Genomic DNA, 18,522 nt, shown 5'->3' with positions numbered 1-18,522 from the left:
ATCAGATCACCTCTATATAATATATAAAAGACACCATTTTCTTTAGATTGATTTCGCTCATGAACGAAAAGTAGAACTTGAGTAAAATATTTTGAGACAGTGTCTTAATCAACTCTAGATCCTATTTTTAATCTATTCAAGTACTTATTAATTAATATATCTATCAAAGCCCAAATTTTTCATCAAAATTCATACAACATTTATAGATGCCGATCAAAAAAGAGCCTATAATTAACAAACAAACAAAAAAGATTGATTCTGTGAATCAAAATTATTTTGAGACCAGATCATTTAATAGAATTATGTCTTGGTCAGCAGAGTATTTCATAAACACAATAATATTTTTAAAATCACTTTAATCGTTTTGAGGAAAAAAAACCTACATATATAAATGACATAAACTGACATATGACATAAATAATATGACATAAATTAAATTGACATTGAAAAAAGACATAAAAATTTATCAACCAGTTTGTTAAACTCTTCTTCATTTACTATTTTTTCCTCTAAATTATGCAACTCCTCTAAATTGCTTATTGGGGATATTTCTCCAGCTACTCCAACTGAAGAAGATGTTAAATTTAATAAATATTTCTCAATATTTTCAAGTCTCTGATCTTGTTTAATCAAGTATTTCATTACTTTAGCTTGAAATTCTGCATAAAAAATCATAATTTTAATATATTAAAAATTATTCCATTACTATGTAAAAAAAATGTTAAAAAACCAAACTAGTTTTAATAAGCAAATAATTCATCACAAAACAACGACGTTATTCAAAAACACAATAAATAAACAAATTTAAATAGAAAAAAAATACCTGACTCAGTTAACGGAAACCCTTTAACTGGCAATGTAGCTGCATCTTTTCTACTATATTGACTTTTAGTAAAATGTTCTTCCTAAATAATTTTTTTTAATCAATTAATTAATGAATTATTCTAACAATATTATACCGTGAATTATATTTTATATATATAAAAACACAGAAAAGTTGAACATAATAATATGTCATACACAGTCTTCTCTGTTTGGCGAGCGCTTTCCCGCTCTTTCAGTTTTGCGCTTGTCCACATGCCTGCCTATTTTTTGGTCAGCGCTTTTTTTAGCGCTCGCCAATAATTTACAAGTGTATTTATAAATTGAAACAAATCTTTTTTCTTCATTAAGAAGTTCTATTTTCTATATTAAGAAGTACAAAAAAGAATTATTTTTTAAAATCGCGCAAGCGAGACAAATAATGACTGTCTGACTAATGACAGTCATTATGAAAGAATGACTGTAATGACTTATGACAGTGAATTTCAAAAGGAGAAGACTGAATACAGACTCTGTCAGGTCAGGTTATCCTACTACTGGTATCCAGCACAACCTGCTTCATGTTAACCTCAGGAAAGGCATCCAGTTGTAAAAAATTGCTTCAACTCTTTCATAATGGCATTTATATGTCACTATGGAGAACCATCCAAACCACACAAGTGTATAAACGTGGATTTAAAACGTACAGAAGAAAAAAAAACTACTCTGTTTATTTAGTGTTTATGTACTGTACCTCAGAATTGTTTTGAACTTGTGAACTACCAGAGGTCTCATGAAAATCAACCTGAGAAAAAAATCAAAGGTAAAATAATGATAAATAAAGTAGTATGCTTTAACTAAAAATATTAAATTTGTACTTAAAATATTTAACTCTTCTAAAATAAATAATATTTGTTAATTATTGTTTGTAGTTTGGATGATAGCTGACAATGAAACATACCTCTTTGTCATTGATTTTCTTCAATTTACATAATTTCTAGTAAAAATTATTATTATTAAATTTATAAAAATTGTTATTATTAAAAGTAATACGAAAAAAAAAATAGATCATTACATAACCTAACAAAAAATAAAAATTATATAACAGTATAACTTTTCAAAATTAATAACTTTTAAAAGATCATTACTTGTTTTTCAGTTTCATTGCTGGGTAAAAACACTCTTTTTAAATTTTTTAACTAAAAAAATAAGGTAATGATATACTCATCTATTTATTCATCATTATCAATCATAATTATTTCATGATGATTATCATCGTCTTTAATCAAAAAATATTTAAATAAAATAGAAAAATAACTTATATATTTATATATAAATTTATTTTTCTATACATTTTCATTGAAATTTGATGACATTTCATTCTTTTTCACACTTGATGTCTGATTCTCAAAATGCAATAACTTTTCTAAAGTTAATCCAGGAGAAAAAGGATATATAAATACAATATAAAATTCCACTTATGGGTAAGATAAGCATCGTCATCTTCTGAGTGATTTTGTCGTAAAACAGGTTTTGGTTTAGAAGTAATCACTTTTAAAAACTTACTTTAAATTTTTAAGTTGTTTAAAAAAAAATATTATGGAATGTTTAAAAAAAGATATTATGGAAAATATCTAGTCAAGCGTACAAACTTTCAGAAAAGACTCCATACATTAAATAACTGCCTAATGACTACAAAAAAATAAATTAAGCTGCCTTCTAATTTCAAGGGGAAAATATTTTTTTAATTTATAAAAATTAAACAGTTTACAAATTTGCATATACCTTGATGAACTTGTATTCGCGATGGTGGAGTAGGAAATTCTTCAATATTTTGACTGTTATCTACAAATTATAGCAAAATACTATTTAAATTAATTTGTTATAATCTATTTTTTTTTAATAAATAGTTAACACAAAATATCTAATATAGAGTAAATTTTTTGCTAAGCAAAAATTATATTGAATAATTACAAATTAGTTTCCTTATTGTTTTATTTTATTGATTCTCTAAAACATTATAACGTATTTAAAAGCAATTATTACTTGTTTTTTTAATTATTTTTTTCTTTATTGGTGAGACTTTTTCATTATCTGTGGAGAACCAGTCGATATGGGTACTGATAATTCATTGCAAAACTCATATGTTCCTAAATTAAAATATAAACGCATAAAGAAAATGTTTTGCAAATATAATAGTTGACAATTTATGTTTAACACTGCTTACCAAAAACCTTAACTTTAACTAGTGGAAATTTTTTCCATGTGTGATCAGGCTCCCTTCGTCTATAAAATGCATGTTTCACTTGCAGAAAATTGTTAGGTGGCCAAAAAACATGGCTTCCAGTAACAACCCAATTCGATGGGATAACACCTGAGGTATCTTCATCTTCATTCCAAATAGCCCAACAAAATGGTTCTTCCAACACTTTATTCATGTTTATGATATATAAGCTGCTACAACAAGGATCTCATGCGTCAAATGTAAATTTTTATGAATTATAAAAAATTATTTTATTATTATTGACTATCTTTAAATTATTTAAAATTATTATTTATTTTGTATTTTTTAAATAGACAATAATATTTTAAATCCTTAATAAAAGTCAATAGTCGACCAATAATTATCATCCACTTAAATGCCAATAAAATGGGTTTATGTAAGCCTGTTAAAATCACACAAGTCTGGAGATATAAACATTAAACTTAACAATACAAAAATTCATAATCAGATTGAAACAACAAGTTTAAATAAAATAACAGGAAGTCAACAAGTTAATAAATTTTGCAATGGAAAAAATAAATTTAATTGAAAAATATTAATAGAGTATTTCATGATTAACTTCAATTAATATAAAATTATCATCTTGTTTCAGACAAACTAATTTGTAGCAAATATCAGATAAAGTTATGTATTTTCTTTTCATTTTATTGAACTTAGAAATTTTGTATATTCCAAAATCTGATGAGTTACAAGGGATGGTAAAAAGGTTATCAATGGCACCAAAAGGAATAACATCGCAATCAAACTGTGATTCTGAAACTATTTCAATAATTCGAACAATTTCAAGTGATTTTAAAATGAACCATCCATCACGATCATTTGGTACAATTTTATCTGAGATAGTTTTAGTGCCATAACAAACATTGCTACTTCCTAACTCACTCAGCCGTTTTGCTAATTGGATGAGAAGTTTATTTGCACTTTTTACAAATTTTTTAACAATTTGAAGAAAATTCTCAAAAGGAAAACTTAAAAGGTCATGAAGGCTACAGTTATGATACAAAACATCTTCATGTAAATGAAGCAAAGCTTGAATGTTATAAGAATAAAATTGTGGCCCATAAAGCCCTTGAAGATTTGATACAAAAAAAGCCATTAACTTTTTTGCATAATCCAAGTAATGTCGTCCTTTCAAAACATTTGAGTTGCTCATTAAGGATACTGCAATGCTTAAACACAAGAAGTTCTGGTATACCTCTTTTGACAAAATATTTTTTTAAATTATTGGTCCAGTGTACAACAAGAATTGTCAAAACTCAGTTGCTTTAAAACGCTTAAATTCATCAAGTGAACGTGGTTGTCGAGCGAACTCACTGGGCATTTTGCCATGATAAAAAGCCAATTTATTGGACATTTGCTTTTTTTGCTGACATGATAGGCGACAAATATGTGGGCCTTCAAACCAATATTTTATTAGCCGCTTCATAACACCAAGACAAACACAATGCATATAGTCAATAGCAAACTCCTTTACACACAATATTCCACAATCTACTAAGGGAGTCCTTCCTAATTGATGAGGCTCACAGCAAACATTATTTGTACCTAATGATGGATTTAAACAAATATATTTTTTAAATTGTTCATCACTTTGCATTTGACAATCAACTTCAGTAAAAACAACCCTTCAATCATATTCTCCTATAACTAAACATCGCTCACATGAATGATACCCTCCGTGACCTTTAATATTCTTTAAAAAAGAACGTGCAGGCGCATCACAAACAAATGCCTTAATTGTAACAGGTAAAACTTTTCCATTATGTTCAATCCCACTAACTTTAAGCAATCTAATCTCAGTTGAAAATTCATTCAAATAATCAAATAAATTATCTAGTTTCTTTTTACCACAAAATAGACATACAATAAATGGCTGTAACTCTGAAAACTTTGCTAAAATTAGCCAAAATTGTGTGTTAGTACTCTTACATAAAGGCAATCCATCAACATTTATTAGCATCTCAATTCTTTCAACCATTTTTTGAGAACCCTTTAAAATTTGTTTTATTCCTTTTTTAATGCCAAAGTAAATATATTCACCACCACACAGCCCTATTATATTTATATATTTAGGGGTTTTTTGAAGTGTTTTACAGTCTTTTGGGAGAGAAGATAGCTAGCACATCAGATTTATTAATAAGTAAAGATGATGTTATTTAACATGATTCTTTGCCTAATAGAGCATTACCAAGCAATGAAACGTCTCTATTTGCAGTTTGGTAAATTGAAAATGAATCTGATGCATAGTCAGAGTTAATGTTACCATCATAACCATCGTCTATAAGATTCAACTCGTAGTTTTCATTTTCAACGTTACCATTAACATTGTTTTCTGTTTAAATGCTAACTGAGTCGTCAATATCGAGCTCTTTCATCAGCGACTTATTAATATCTTTGTTTTTATTTCTCCAACATTTTAAATAAGAGTTCATTTTTTAGTACAGACAGGTACACATTAAAAACTACAAAAAAAAGTGGTATCCTATAACTGAATATTGGAAACTTCTGAAGTGCTGAAACTTTCTATACTCAAAAACTACTTAATATGAATGTCTTCCCTGGCCTTATTTTTTAATCTATGGTTTTTAGTAAAGTTTGGTAATTTAAAAAAAAGTCACCTTTTTGGTTGTTACCCCTTAAATACTGCAATCAGGTTTTTTGCTTATAATTTTAGAGCTGTTGATCAGCTTCACTCAAAATTTTGTAAACATTTCGTTTAAAAATTTGTAGTTAGTTTAGCATATAAGGCACTCTAACTATAAGGCATATTGTTTTATACCATATGTATTTTATAGATAAAAATTTTAGTAACTTTGTAAATGGGGAAACCAAAATTTATTATAAAAGTGAGAAAAGAACCTTTTGTTGTTGGAAAACCAAATTCAAAGGCAGAGGCAAAGGTCCAGAGGAAAAAAATAAATATGAAAGAACTACAGATTCAACAAGCTGCGTCTTGGTACATAGAGAACAACAAAAGAGGCTATGCTGCTTTGCAAACTGCATGTTTTTTTTTATCAAAGATCGAGGAACAATGGATTGGAGATAAGGTGGAAAAACTGCTAATATAAAAAAGCAACACCTGAGAAATTTAACAGCAGAAGAAGAACACTTGATTGTAGAATTCATTAAAAATAAAAACAGGAGTCATCAAGGAATATCAAGGAAGCAATTTACTAATCTAATTATTGATGTTTTAAAAATTAGAGACTATTGCAACACCAAGAATCGAGGCGGTCGTAATTTTGGTAAACTATCTGATAATGCAAAAGATGTTATAAAGGAAAGTAAATAGAGTGTTTAGTTACTAAATAAATTATAATGAAAGTTTCTTTATGTAATATATTACACTAGTTATTTTTTTTTAACACTATTCCATATAATTCCAGCATAACTATATTATAAACACAAATTTTAAATTTATTATAGGCTTGGTTAGTCATTATGTCCGAGATAGGAAGCAGAGCACTATGAATTAATTCTAAAAAGACAAGGAAATGTACCAATTAACAGGGCATTGAACTGCAAAAGGGGTACTGCATAGTCACATTTAGGTAAGAAAATAATTAATAATATCTTTTTGTACTATTTGCTGATATGCTCCATAATTAAAACAATGATACATAAATGTCTTAGATTAGCCCTAGGCTGCATTGTACTAGCAAAAACATTTTGAATCTATCTTTTAGATTTGTTGGCTGAAGAACTTATTAAATGTGATTTTCACAAACTCAAAAAAACTTGAACCTGGTGTGTGGAAGGGTGATATTGATACAAGAAGAATTTTTAATTTTGATGAAACACCCCAGTTCATAAATTATGGGGTGGATGGAACAAATATCTGTCTCGTGTATGTTGCTCGTGGGGAACCTTGCAAAAAAATGATTAGGGAGCATCGTAAGTCAATAACAATACGCCCAGTTGTTTCATTAGCAGGTGATAATAACACAAACTATTTATGTAAATGTACCTATGCAATAATTTGCATTTATCTAAAAAAAACAACAGCAAAGAGAGTTGGCATATTTAAAGGTTTAAATGTAAATAATATGCAACAAGATAAATTTCTAATGGCTGCTAACTGTATGGCTCAAAATCAAGCGCAAGAGCCTTCTAGCAGCTTTGTTCCAAGTACACCAAAGAAAATATGCACACATTCATCAGCAAATGTTTTTCTAACACCAATTACTCCACATTCATTTCCAGAATTAGCAAAAACAAATCATCGATATGGATCAGCTAATTATTGGAAATTTATGTTCGAGCAGTTGCAGATGATTATGAAAGAATGTTATGAAAAAAGTTAAATCTAGAAGATATACCAGGTTCGCTTACAATAAGCAAGGTAAAGCCAAAAGACATGAATAAAACGAAAAATATACGTGTCACCAATATACATGGATCAATGGATGCCTGAAACATCATTGAATAGGTTGATTTGATTGAAATTGGAAAAAGGAAAAATAAGGATCAAAAGGAGAAAAAAAAGCACACAAAATATAAAGAAAAAGAACAATTTTATAAATGTAAATTAAAATATGTTTGCAATGGCATTTTTGCAGTAAAGAGTTTTAATGAGTGCCCAGTCTGCCACGAAATAAAGAAATCAGTATGGAGCAAAATTTCTTGTAGAGTTAATGGAATGAAGCTAATAATGATTAAACTAGCCTCATCAACCGAAACAAATGCTAAAGAATAAGCCCATTTGCATAACGTGGAAAGTGATAACATCAATTAGGGAAATGTTTTATGTTGTTTTGAAATGTAAATTTTGACTTTTTATCTCAATGTTTGTATTAACCTTAGTACCTCTTAAAAACTACAAGTGTCTCTACTGCTAGTAAAAAGCAACAATATATTTATCTAAAAAAAAAAGAATTGCAAACTTATTTTCAAATAGTGCTTTCCTATGCCAAAAAGTGTGTTTTTATTTTAAAATTAATTTACTTTTTATTTTCAAATTGTTTTTATCGCATTTTTTAAATATGAAAATAGTCGAACTTGTATTTTTTTGGAGAGAGTATTTATATCTCAAAACAAATAATATTATGCGCTAAAGCTCACACAGTGCTTGGCAAGAACATAAATTATGACTTTGTAGTTTTTAAGGTGCTTGTGTTTTTAAGGTGTACCTACCTGTAGTTGAATTAACTTGAATATCAATGCGTGCCAATTTTAGTGATATATATATATCTTATATATCTGATATATATATATATCTTATATATCTGATATATGTATATATATATATATATATATATATATATATATATATATATATATATATATATATATATATATATATATATGTATATATATATATATATCTTATATATCTGATATATTTATATATATATATATATATATCTTATATATCTGATATATATATCTAATATATGTATATATCTTAATAAGATATATATATTAGATATAGATATATATATCAGATATATAAGATATATATATAAGATGTATAAGATTCTTATACATCTGATATATATATCTTATATATCTGATAAATTAGGTATGTCAAATCCCGTGTTTTACGGAACTGATTTTTGTGCTAAAAAACTGTTCCACGTTTTTAGAACTTCGCGTTAAGGCAGTATGGTAGGATGGTGTTTTGTAGCATATTTTTTTAGAATTTTATATTAACTTATAAGTTTTTTTAAAAGTAAAATAGTTAAACTTTTTTAAAGAGTATTTTTTATTATATTGACGAAAGTTAAAGTGTTATTTATTGATATCAAAAAGTGTGTTGTACTTCTTGTGCTTAGTAAATGTTGAAGATATTATCTTTTTTTTTTCTATCCTATTCTTTTTTTTAAGTTTATGCATTTTCTATGCACATGCCAAATTTCAATAATTTTTTTTAACTAGCAGATACCCTATTTTTACCCTCACTTTTGGTACCTAAATTTTGTTTTTCCGACTTCTGTTTGGGGAAGAAGGGGGGGGGGGACTGAAGGATATTAAATATTCGTTTTTATAAGCCAATAATAATTGTTATTAAAAAATTTATGTGATTTTTCTATACAATGATTTTGCGATATAAGTGCTAATATTACATTTATAAAGTATCAATGTAAAAATAACATTTTAATATATTAAATCAATAATACATGTTTTTTGCTCAGTCTAATCACATTATGACAGTTTTAAAAAGCTTTATATCATATAATAATATATTGCTTTTTTATGTATTTAAAATATATCATATATTAGTAATATACTAATATTTGTCTAAAAATATATAGACATATATAATATATTTATAGTATATTAAATTTAATATACTATTTCTAGTACATTATATTTATAGTATATTATATATTTAATATATACTTTATTATAGTATATATTAAATATATACTATAATATAATATATATTTAATACATACTATATCAATAATAATTATGAATGATATGATTCCGATACAGCCATGACAGTCTTGCACTATAGCAGAATAGAAAAACTTAAAAAAAACACAGAAAGACTATTGCTATTTCTTACTGGACTAGAAAAGAAAATGATTCTGAAGCTGTTGACTATTATATGAAAAAGTTCCTGCTAGTTGCTGACATTGTAGTTGATGTTTTCATTGAGTTGATGTTTCCAGTGAGTTGATGTTTTCCTAATGTTGCCATTATTTTTTGACTATTGGACATGCATTTTATTATCTTACTACTTGAATTTACTATTTTTTGACTATATATATATATATATATATATATACATATATATATATATATATATATATATATATATATATATATATATATATATATATATATATATATATATATATATATATATATATATATATATATATATAGTGCAGCAAGTAGTGGAACTTGCAAAAAATTACAGCGAGTAGTGGAACTTGCAAAAATATAAAGCGAGTAATGGAACTTGCAATTTTTTTGATAGACGGGTCTAGCTTACATTCACGTCGTGTCTATTGTTAACAATAATTCTTATAAAGTTTCATTAAGGGAATTTATTTCTTAATCATTAACTAAAAGCCAAGATTTAAACTAATTAAAATAATATTATAAAACTTTTTTGTTTTTAAAATTTTTTTCAGGTCAGAGGGGGAACCATCTATAACTATCACTAAGCATTATGTGATGTATTTTGAATTTTGGTAAAAGATGTTTTTATATTAAAGTTTATTATTTTAATTACATTTATATATTTTTTCGAATCTCATTAAAAATATAATTTTTTTTAGGTTGTAAAAAGGGGGGGGGGGGCGATGACACGCTTCCTTCCCCATCTACACCCCTTGAAACAAAGGGTGCGCTACTAGTGATGTTGTAAAGTAGTAAAATATAATTTTTGATTTGATACTAGATTTCTTTTTAATTATAAAGACAAATATTTATAAAAAAAAGAGTCATTTTTGACAATAGGGTGCTTGAAACTATCACCCTTACATCCACCCAAAGACAATGATAAAACTTCTATATTTGACTGTGGTCTGATAGCTAATTACAAAAAATCTTGTATATAAAAATTTACATTTTCATTTAAAAAAACACTTTTTTATACCTTACTACTAAAACATAATAATTAAGCATTTATTAGTATTTTTATGCTTTAAAGCTATATATATTTTAAAGAAAGATGGTTTTAACTTTATAATAAAAAAAAATCAGAGTCCGGTTACTTTTTTAAGTTTTAAAATTTTGTACATCAAATCTTATATTTCAGCAATAAGAAAAGACGTCACATGAAACAAAACTAAAAACATTATGCAGAATATGTGGAGAAAGTCTAGATCATGATAGTGTTCTTTTAACAAAACATATTGTTAGAATAGAATTTTGTTTTTTTATCCGAATTAATAAGGACCACCCAAATAAGCATTCTCAAAAAATGCGTTATAGATGCTTTTCAATATTAAGAAATATTGAAAAAGGTTTAAACACTGAACTAAAATTAAGATCTTGGCCTGAAAATTGCAATGTAACTGAATGTGTTTGCTTTAAAGTCAATAAAGGAAGAAAAAAAAAGCAAAAGATAAGTGGAAGACCTTTAAGTATTAGTTATAGTGAAAATATTTAGACTAGACACAAAATAAATAACATACAATTTAAACTTTTACCTCAAACAAAATTTAATCTTAAACTGCAAGATATTAACTTCACCTTAAACCCTCATGTAAATCTTTGTGTGTGTACTATTTGCAACAACATTATGCATAACCCAATTATTATAAAAAACTGTCTTCATTCATTCTGCGCACCATGTCTATTACCACTTATCATTGGCAAACTAATATCAAAAACAAAATGCCCTAAATGTTCCTTTTCAATTCCAAGTGATGGGTTAATTTCATCAACCAATGTCATTGAAATGATAGAAAATTTGCAAGAAGTATGCAAGCAAGGTTGTGGTAGATTGTTTAAAGTCACACAACTGTCAGAAGGAAAGAAACATCAAAAAGCTTGTCAGACAACTCCGATATCAAGTTCAACAACATTATCAATATCATTGTCATCAACTTCACAAGTAGACTTTTCAGATATATTTGCATTGGATTCAACAAGTGTTATACCAAGAAATATTGAAGATGCTGTTCTGCATGTAATAATACAAAAAATGTCACAAACAACATCCAATGTACTTGAATTTCCGACAGGTTGACCAAAGGGTTAGACTATCTTTACAAATAAAGAGACTGTAAAATAACAAAACAAAAATGCTTTTAATTTTGTATTGGGAAACTATAGTAAGATTTTTTGAATATGTTAAATAAATTACACAAGATTTTAGTCCTATGCTTGACATAAACACCAAGAGCTACAAAGAAAGTTCAGATGTATGTTTACGCACAATTCACAATTACAACTAAAACATAATATGAGCAAAACATGTGGGGAAAGCATCAGTTCTACAATCAAGCAAACTGCTACTCTTTTGAAATCTTTTAATGAAAATAAAAAAAAAATGTTTTAAGCAAATCAAATATTTCGAAAGCCAAAATATCTGCTGAAGAAATGATCAGTTTAAAAGCAAACATGAGCAGTACTTATGTCAACATGAAAATATTATCTAAGTACACAAGATTGCAATTATTATATAGAGATCTTGAAAAGACAAATTCAATACTTTTAATAGTTATTGATAATAAAAAAAACATTATCAGTTTAGGTGGTTGAAAAACAACAATGTAATATGCGCTTCTAATGCAAAACAAAGAAATATGGCTAAAAAATGGTCATGTGATGATGTTCTTGTTAAAAACGCTCCATTTATGGTTGAAAAAAAAAGATTCAAAAGGTTCTTATGAAATCAAGGAATTGCCATGTGCAAATATCGAAAATCTTCAAGGACATATAACAAATGTACTAGATAGTCTAGATAGGTACAAACAAATCTTTTAAAAAAAAACTTTAACATACTACAATTAATTAAATTACTTAAAAATACTACAATAAATTAAATGCAATACTATAAGAACAAAAATTAATTTTTCTTGTTATAATTTTAGCAACAACCTCTTATAATACAAGATTAAAGACAATGAAATCCATATAAAAATAGGAGGTGACTATGGAGGTGATTTATTCAAAATGTTTTATCAAGTAGCCAATGTGGAGAAGCCTAATGCCAAAACTAATACAACAATATTTAATATATTCGAGGCATAAGATTATACCACAAATTTGAAAATTTCATTGACAAGATTTACATCAGAAATTGACTTGTTGCAAAAAAATGATCTGGAAGCAAGAATATATTACAAACAACAAAACAATTCGATTATCCAAGCATACTAAAATTCAAAATTATCTAACCAATATTTGACATAAACAAAATCATCAACTATTGATTTCTTACCACAATTGTCAGGATTATGATAGATTACAGTTTCTTTTAAAAAAAAAAAGTATAATAATTTAATTCTGTTCAATTTTAGAGAAAAACAGATTCGTGTATTTGTATTTGGTGATTATGAATTCTTGTGTGCAATTTATGGAATAACTGGTGCAAATATTAAGTACATATTTAATACAGATTTCTTTAAAAAAACTCATCTGGGCCAGATACATGCAACATAATTTATTTTGCTTTCTTAACACAAACTTGTTCAATTACTTTAGGTAGACACTCATGCCTGTTTTGCAACATCACAAGTCAAGGAATGTCGAATCTAATTAACGATAACATTGAAATGCGATCACTTAAGACACTTGATTTATCTCTAGCAAAATGTAACAACCATGGTGCAGATCCCAAGTTTGCCAAGTTATATGACAATGTTATTGACCAATGATTGTTCAATGTGCCACTTGATCAGGTGCTTTGCTTTTATTTATTATTCACATTATTTTGATTCAATTTATTCTTCGCAAATTCACATAACCGTTTATTCGATAGAATACAATACAAGTTATTGGTGGGGTAAATGTAAATGGTGGTGTATGCAATTGTAAATAATAATATAAACTTTCTTGTACTATAAGATAGGAGTTCCTGCATCACATATCTCACTTGGTATATACTTAAAGTTTTTCAACATATTAGAAGACTCTTGTCACACAATTGACATAAAAATTGCAGGTCGAATGGCAGTAACCAACCAAACACTTGACTGTGAGGAATTTAATGCATATATAGAGCACCAACCCCAAATAAATCAACTTCAGATAAGTATTCAAGGACTTGAAGATAAAACTTGTGTTATAACAGAAGCACTTGAAATGCAAAAAATTTTTAACCCTGAAAATGAAGAAAAAATTAAATTAGTATTTGAATGCCACCCGATTCACTTTGAAAAGAAAAAGAAAGAACAGGTAACAACTTTAATTTTTATTACTTACTAAAAATATTTAATTTAGATTGGTAATTAAACCCGGAATAATACAGTTGAGAATCTTATACATTGGAATATCTAAGTTTTGTTTTATTGATTATATTTTTTGAATTTATCTCAAGAACTGAAAATACTGCTTGAAGCAGACCATATAAAGAGATCATTTGGACCACTTGTAAACAAACTTGATAAGGTACTTAACTCATTAGGAGTACAAAGAGAAGCATATCACTGGAAAAGTTTTGATGGTAATCATGTTAAAAAAATAAAGGTAAAATAATATCTTATATATATTTCCTAAATTTATAAAATCTACTCTTTACTAAAAACAAAGTTCACGTAAATTTAAATGTACAATACAGTATAAATATATATGTGTCTGTGTGTGTGGGTGTAAGTGGAATAAATGGCTAATACTAACATTATTAGACATAACTAAATACATAATTAACAATAGTTACTACATATTTCACAATTATTTTATATATTAAATTAGGAGAAAAGTATCCTTGAACATTGCAACTCCATACCAAACCTTGTAGTCGAACTTGGGTTCATCGACACTGATATACACAGGGAAACTATTGAAGTTTGTAAAAACTTCAAGGTACTCTTCTCTAAATTTAGAATATGTCACAAGCTTATTAACTTGTGCAATCAGTTCAATGAAGATAACAAACAGGAAATTGGTATATCATATGTTATAATTTGGCAGAACACAATAAATAGAGAAAATCATTTTTGTTATTTGATCTTTATCTTTGTTTTTTTAAATCATTGTGTGTGTATATATATATATATATATATATATATATATATATATATATATATATATATATATATATATATATATATATATATATATATAAAATATATATATATAAATATATTTCAAATAAAAAAAAAACTTACCAATCTTTAAAAGCATTATATTATCACAAAAAAAATTAACCGGTTTTTTAATTTTGCTTTAAATTATATTATTAAAATTTTAAAATTAAAAAAAAAAATAAAGGTAGTAACTAAAAAATTTAAAAATTTATAATATATACTATTTTGTAAGCACAAGTTAAACTTCGCCTAAAAAACAGCTAAGTTTCACTTAAGTCCCACTTCTATTCTCTTTGTAAAATTATTTAAATGATAGCTTTGATGACACATACCATAACTAAAGTATTGTTTTGATATCATTTCCTATAGACTATTTAGAAATATCTACAAATAAATCTAATTTGAAATTTATTAGTAGTTCTCTGTTTACTTGCGAACATTATTGTTTACCAACATTTGAACAAAATATAACGCATGTGCATAATAAATGTCAATTACTAAATCACCGTGCGGTATGAATAAGATATTATTTGGAAAAATACACTAATTGATGAATTAAAGGTTGCAGTGAAATGAATTTGAGTATAAAAAGTGTTAGAAAGTTGTGTGTGTTAGACAAATAAATAGTTTTAAAGGTTGAAGTGTAATGAATTTAAATAAAAATAGTGTTAAAATATTGTGTGTTGGACAAATTGTTTTATATAATAATAAAAAAAGTTATTTGTGTGAAGTGTTTTAACAAAAGTTATTGTTAAGTGTTGAGTAAATCAAAGTTGACGCTCAAATGTTTTCCTTTAGTATTACCCGAGGAAAAAGTGTTTTCCTCTGAGTTTAGCTTTAAATTCTTTGAGATTTCCCTGACATTTTCCTTAATCTTTTCAGATTATTTACCGAGATTTCGTTGGTTAATAAAATATTAAAAAACCATGAATCCATGATATTTTCATTAACTTTAAGCAAAATTAAAAGCAAAAATAATTGATTTTCTTAATGTGAATAAAAACTGAAATTTAAATTGCATATTAGAAACAAAAACAAAATTAGGAATAAAATTATAAATTATTACTTAACGAAAATTATTGAATACAAAATAAATAAATTTTTTTTTTGAAAATTTATTTATAAATTTTATATACATGATTTATTGTTGCCATAGAAGTAGTGGCCACAAAGCTTGTCACATGCTCTCTGACTTGTTTACATGTTATGAATTTTTTTTTTTAACTACTGAAGCGTCAACATTACATTCGATCTTTTGTTAAAAAATAACTTTAATATCTAAAAATTCAAAAGAGTTATAAACCAATCAAAAATATGATAATTTCCAAATTTCTTCAATTTTTTTGCATATTATCAAATAAATAATACATTTTGTATATTAAAAACCAAGAAAAAAAAAAAAAAATGTTTGGATCATTGTTTTTATGTGTCCGAAAAGATTGATTGATTAGATGATGTTACAACAGAGGTAGCCAGTTTTTTATTTCCTCCAAAGCATATTTTCTTAAGACATTTTCAAGGCATATTTTCACAAGTAAAAATGTATTTGTATCTGCTATATTTTTGCAGTCCATGTTTTTAGCAATTTATGCTGGTTACACAATGAGTTTTAGCATTTTTGAAAGTCTGGCTTTTAATTTAATAAAAATTTGTGGAAAAAGAAAAAAGTTGTTTCTAACTAAATATAAAACATTTTTTGGTTAAAAATCAACAAAGTAAATATCTCTCGTGAGTATAATATGTTTTACATACTAAGTTGTCATATTTCTAGATATATTTTTTATTTTAACAGATTAGATGTTTATATATTTATGAATCATCCCAAAATTATTTATTTGTTTTCCTCTATATAGAAATTTCGTTCAATTCTTATAAGTTTAGGAATTATAGTTGATTATATGCTGTGTTATTTACGGGACGCAAAAATGCATTGCATTAAACTTGTTGTTTTCAGTTAAATAATTCAAGCCAAATATTTAACCTACATAAACTGGCTTCTTAAATTAAATTAAGTAGTTATTATTCTGCACGAAATTATTCAAAAGATTGTTTTAGCTATTTATTTATATATCATAAATCAAATTAGTTATTATTATTTATGGGGACAATTCTACGCTTTTATCAAAATGTAGTTTAGCTACCATTTATATAGAAAGTATGACGCATGACTTAAATTTGAAATTTAAAACAAAAATAAAATTATTAAATCAAAATTTAAAATTTTTAAACAAATGGCAACCCAATGATTACTTGGTTTTTGTTTGAATGTATTTATTCATTTTATCGAAATAATTCACATGAGCGTGGAATTGCCCATATATATATATATAAGATTATATATGAGGAGGAATAGAAATTAATAAGAAAATCCGATTAAACAGTGTAATTAACTTATCAAGCAGAGTGAGCGTAAACCAGAAGAAGGTGATTTACTATGTCCCACTTATGGATCCAAAATAAGCAGGTATGCATAGATTTATATCTCCCTTTATATATATCTATATAAACACACACACATAGACACAAAAATTTTTTTTACTAAGTTTCACAAAAACATTACTAAGTATGACATTTTTGTTGGTGTTGTATATGCTTTAATGTATTTTTTAATTATTTATAGTGTACCACGAAGAGCACCTAAATCAGAATAAATAAGTTGTTTCGAGACTTACTCATTGATATCAACAGCAAGACTACAAGACCGAATATAGAGATTTTCAATCAGAATATCTATTTCTAATCATTACTAATAACGCGTTTAAAAAAAATACAATCTGCACATAGAATAATAATTCATGGTGCTTCTTTTATTAGATATTTTAAGTAGGTTCTTTTTCTGAGGGTGCTATTCAAGCTAGAAGGAAGGAAAGCAAAACTGCAAGAGTTAGCATCTCGAAAGATCTATATCATGAACTGAAATGTTATACTGATAAGCTGTTCTGCATTGAATTTGTAAAAAAACAACTATTTTCATAGCCACAAGTTATTAAAAACATCTATTAGAACGTTGAGAAACTTTGTACGAAACTAAAGCACAAAGAATCAGATGATAGCAGATTTGTTTATAACTTTAATAAGTTTATATTCAATGATATTGTTTATTGTTAAATCGTGTTAATGATATAGCTTTTAAAATTTTATAAAGTATCAGTGCCTACTGTTTTTTGAATAAAAATATCCGGACTTTTGCAATCTTCCAGATTAGTCTGGATAAACCGAAAAAAAATACAGCAAATTGTTTTTTTAAAAATACCGGATATTTTTCTTTTAAATATATAAATATAAACTAAATTTTGATGTCTTGTGAAAAAATCAGCTCAATATGTTGAATGCTTCTTTATTTATAAGCCTATTTCCTCATTTTGTATTAGAGCGACTCATTGTGTGACTGTAGAAAATAACACTAGTGAATAAAGTTGTAACAAAAATTGGTATAATATTGATTCAAGGTCGTAGACAACTTTTTTTGATGCTTGAGCTAAGCAACTTTGAAATATGAAGAAAACTCCATATTTAAGTATGTTCATATATATGAGGAATGAGGATGCTATGCAAAAAACTGCGGTGATTGAAAACTGGGAACAACAAAAACCCCGAAATGTTAACCCCCCCAGTCCCAAATAGGAGGGCAATAAGTTAAATTTGTTTTTTTTTTTCAATCTTAAACTTTATTTTTATTTATCGATGAATTTCAAATTTGATTCAATTATCTCTTGTTGATCGGCTTTTATGACCTTATAAAGTGTACAGCCCCCTCAGTTTGAGGATATGGAGTAATATATG

General features: G+C 26.4%; 1 protein-coding gene across 1 annotated transcript; it reads right to left on the bottom strand.

Moving 5' to 3' along the window:
- Positions 1-4,712: 4,712 nt before the first annotated feature.
- On the bottom strand, positions 4,713-5,063 carry LOC136078616 (uncharacterized). Its single transcript, XM_065794399.1, has one exon. It carries the CDS (start codon positions 5,061-5,063, stop codon positions 4,713-4,715), a length of 351 nt encoding a protein of 116 aa, XP_065650471.1.
- Between the last annotated feature and the right edge of the window lie 13,459 nt (positions 5,064-18,522).

Source organism: Hydra vulgaris, chromosome 03 (assembly GCF_038396675.1).
Source record: "Hydra vulgaris chromosome 03, alternate assembly HydraT2T_AEP".
Lineage (NCBI taxonomy): Eukaryota > Metazoa > Cnidaria > Hydrozoa > Anthoathecata > Hydridae > Hydra > Hydra vulgaris.
The sequence above is the reverse complement of the archived record's forward strand: the minus strand, read 5'-3'. Positions and strand labels throughout refer to the sequence as shown.

What these genes read in the sequence shown, in the direction of transcription:
- LOC136078616 (XM_065794399.1), bottom strand. Translation starts at nt 5,063, where the DNA reads ATGGTTGAAAGAATTGAGATGCTAATAAATGTTGATGGATTGCCTTTA.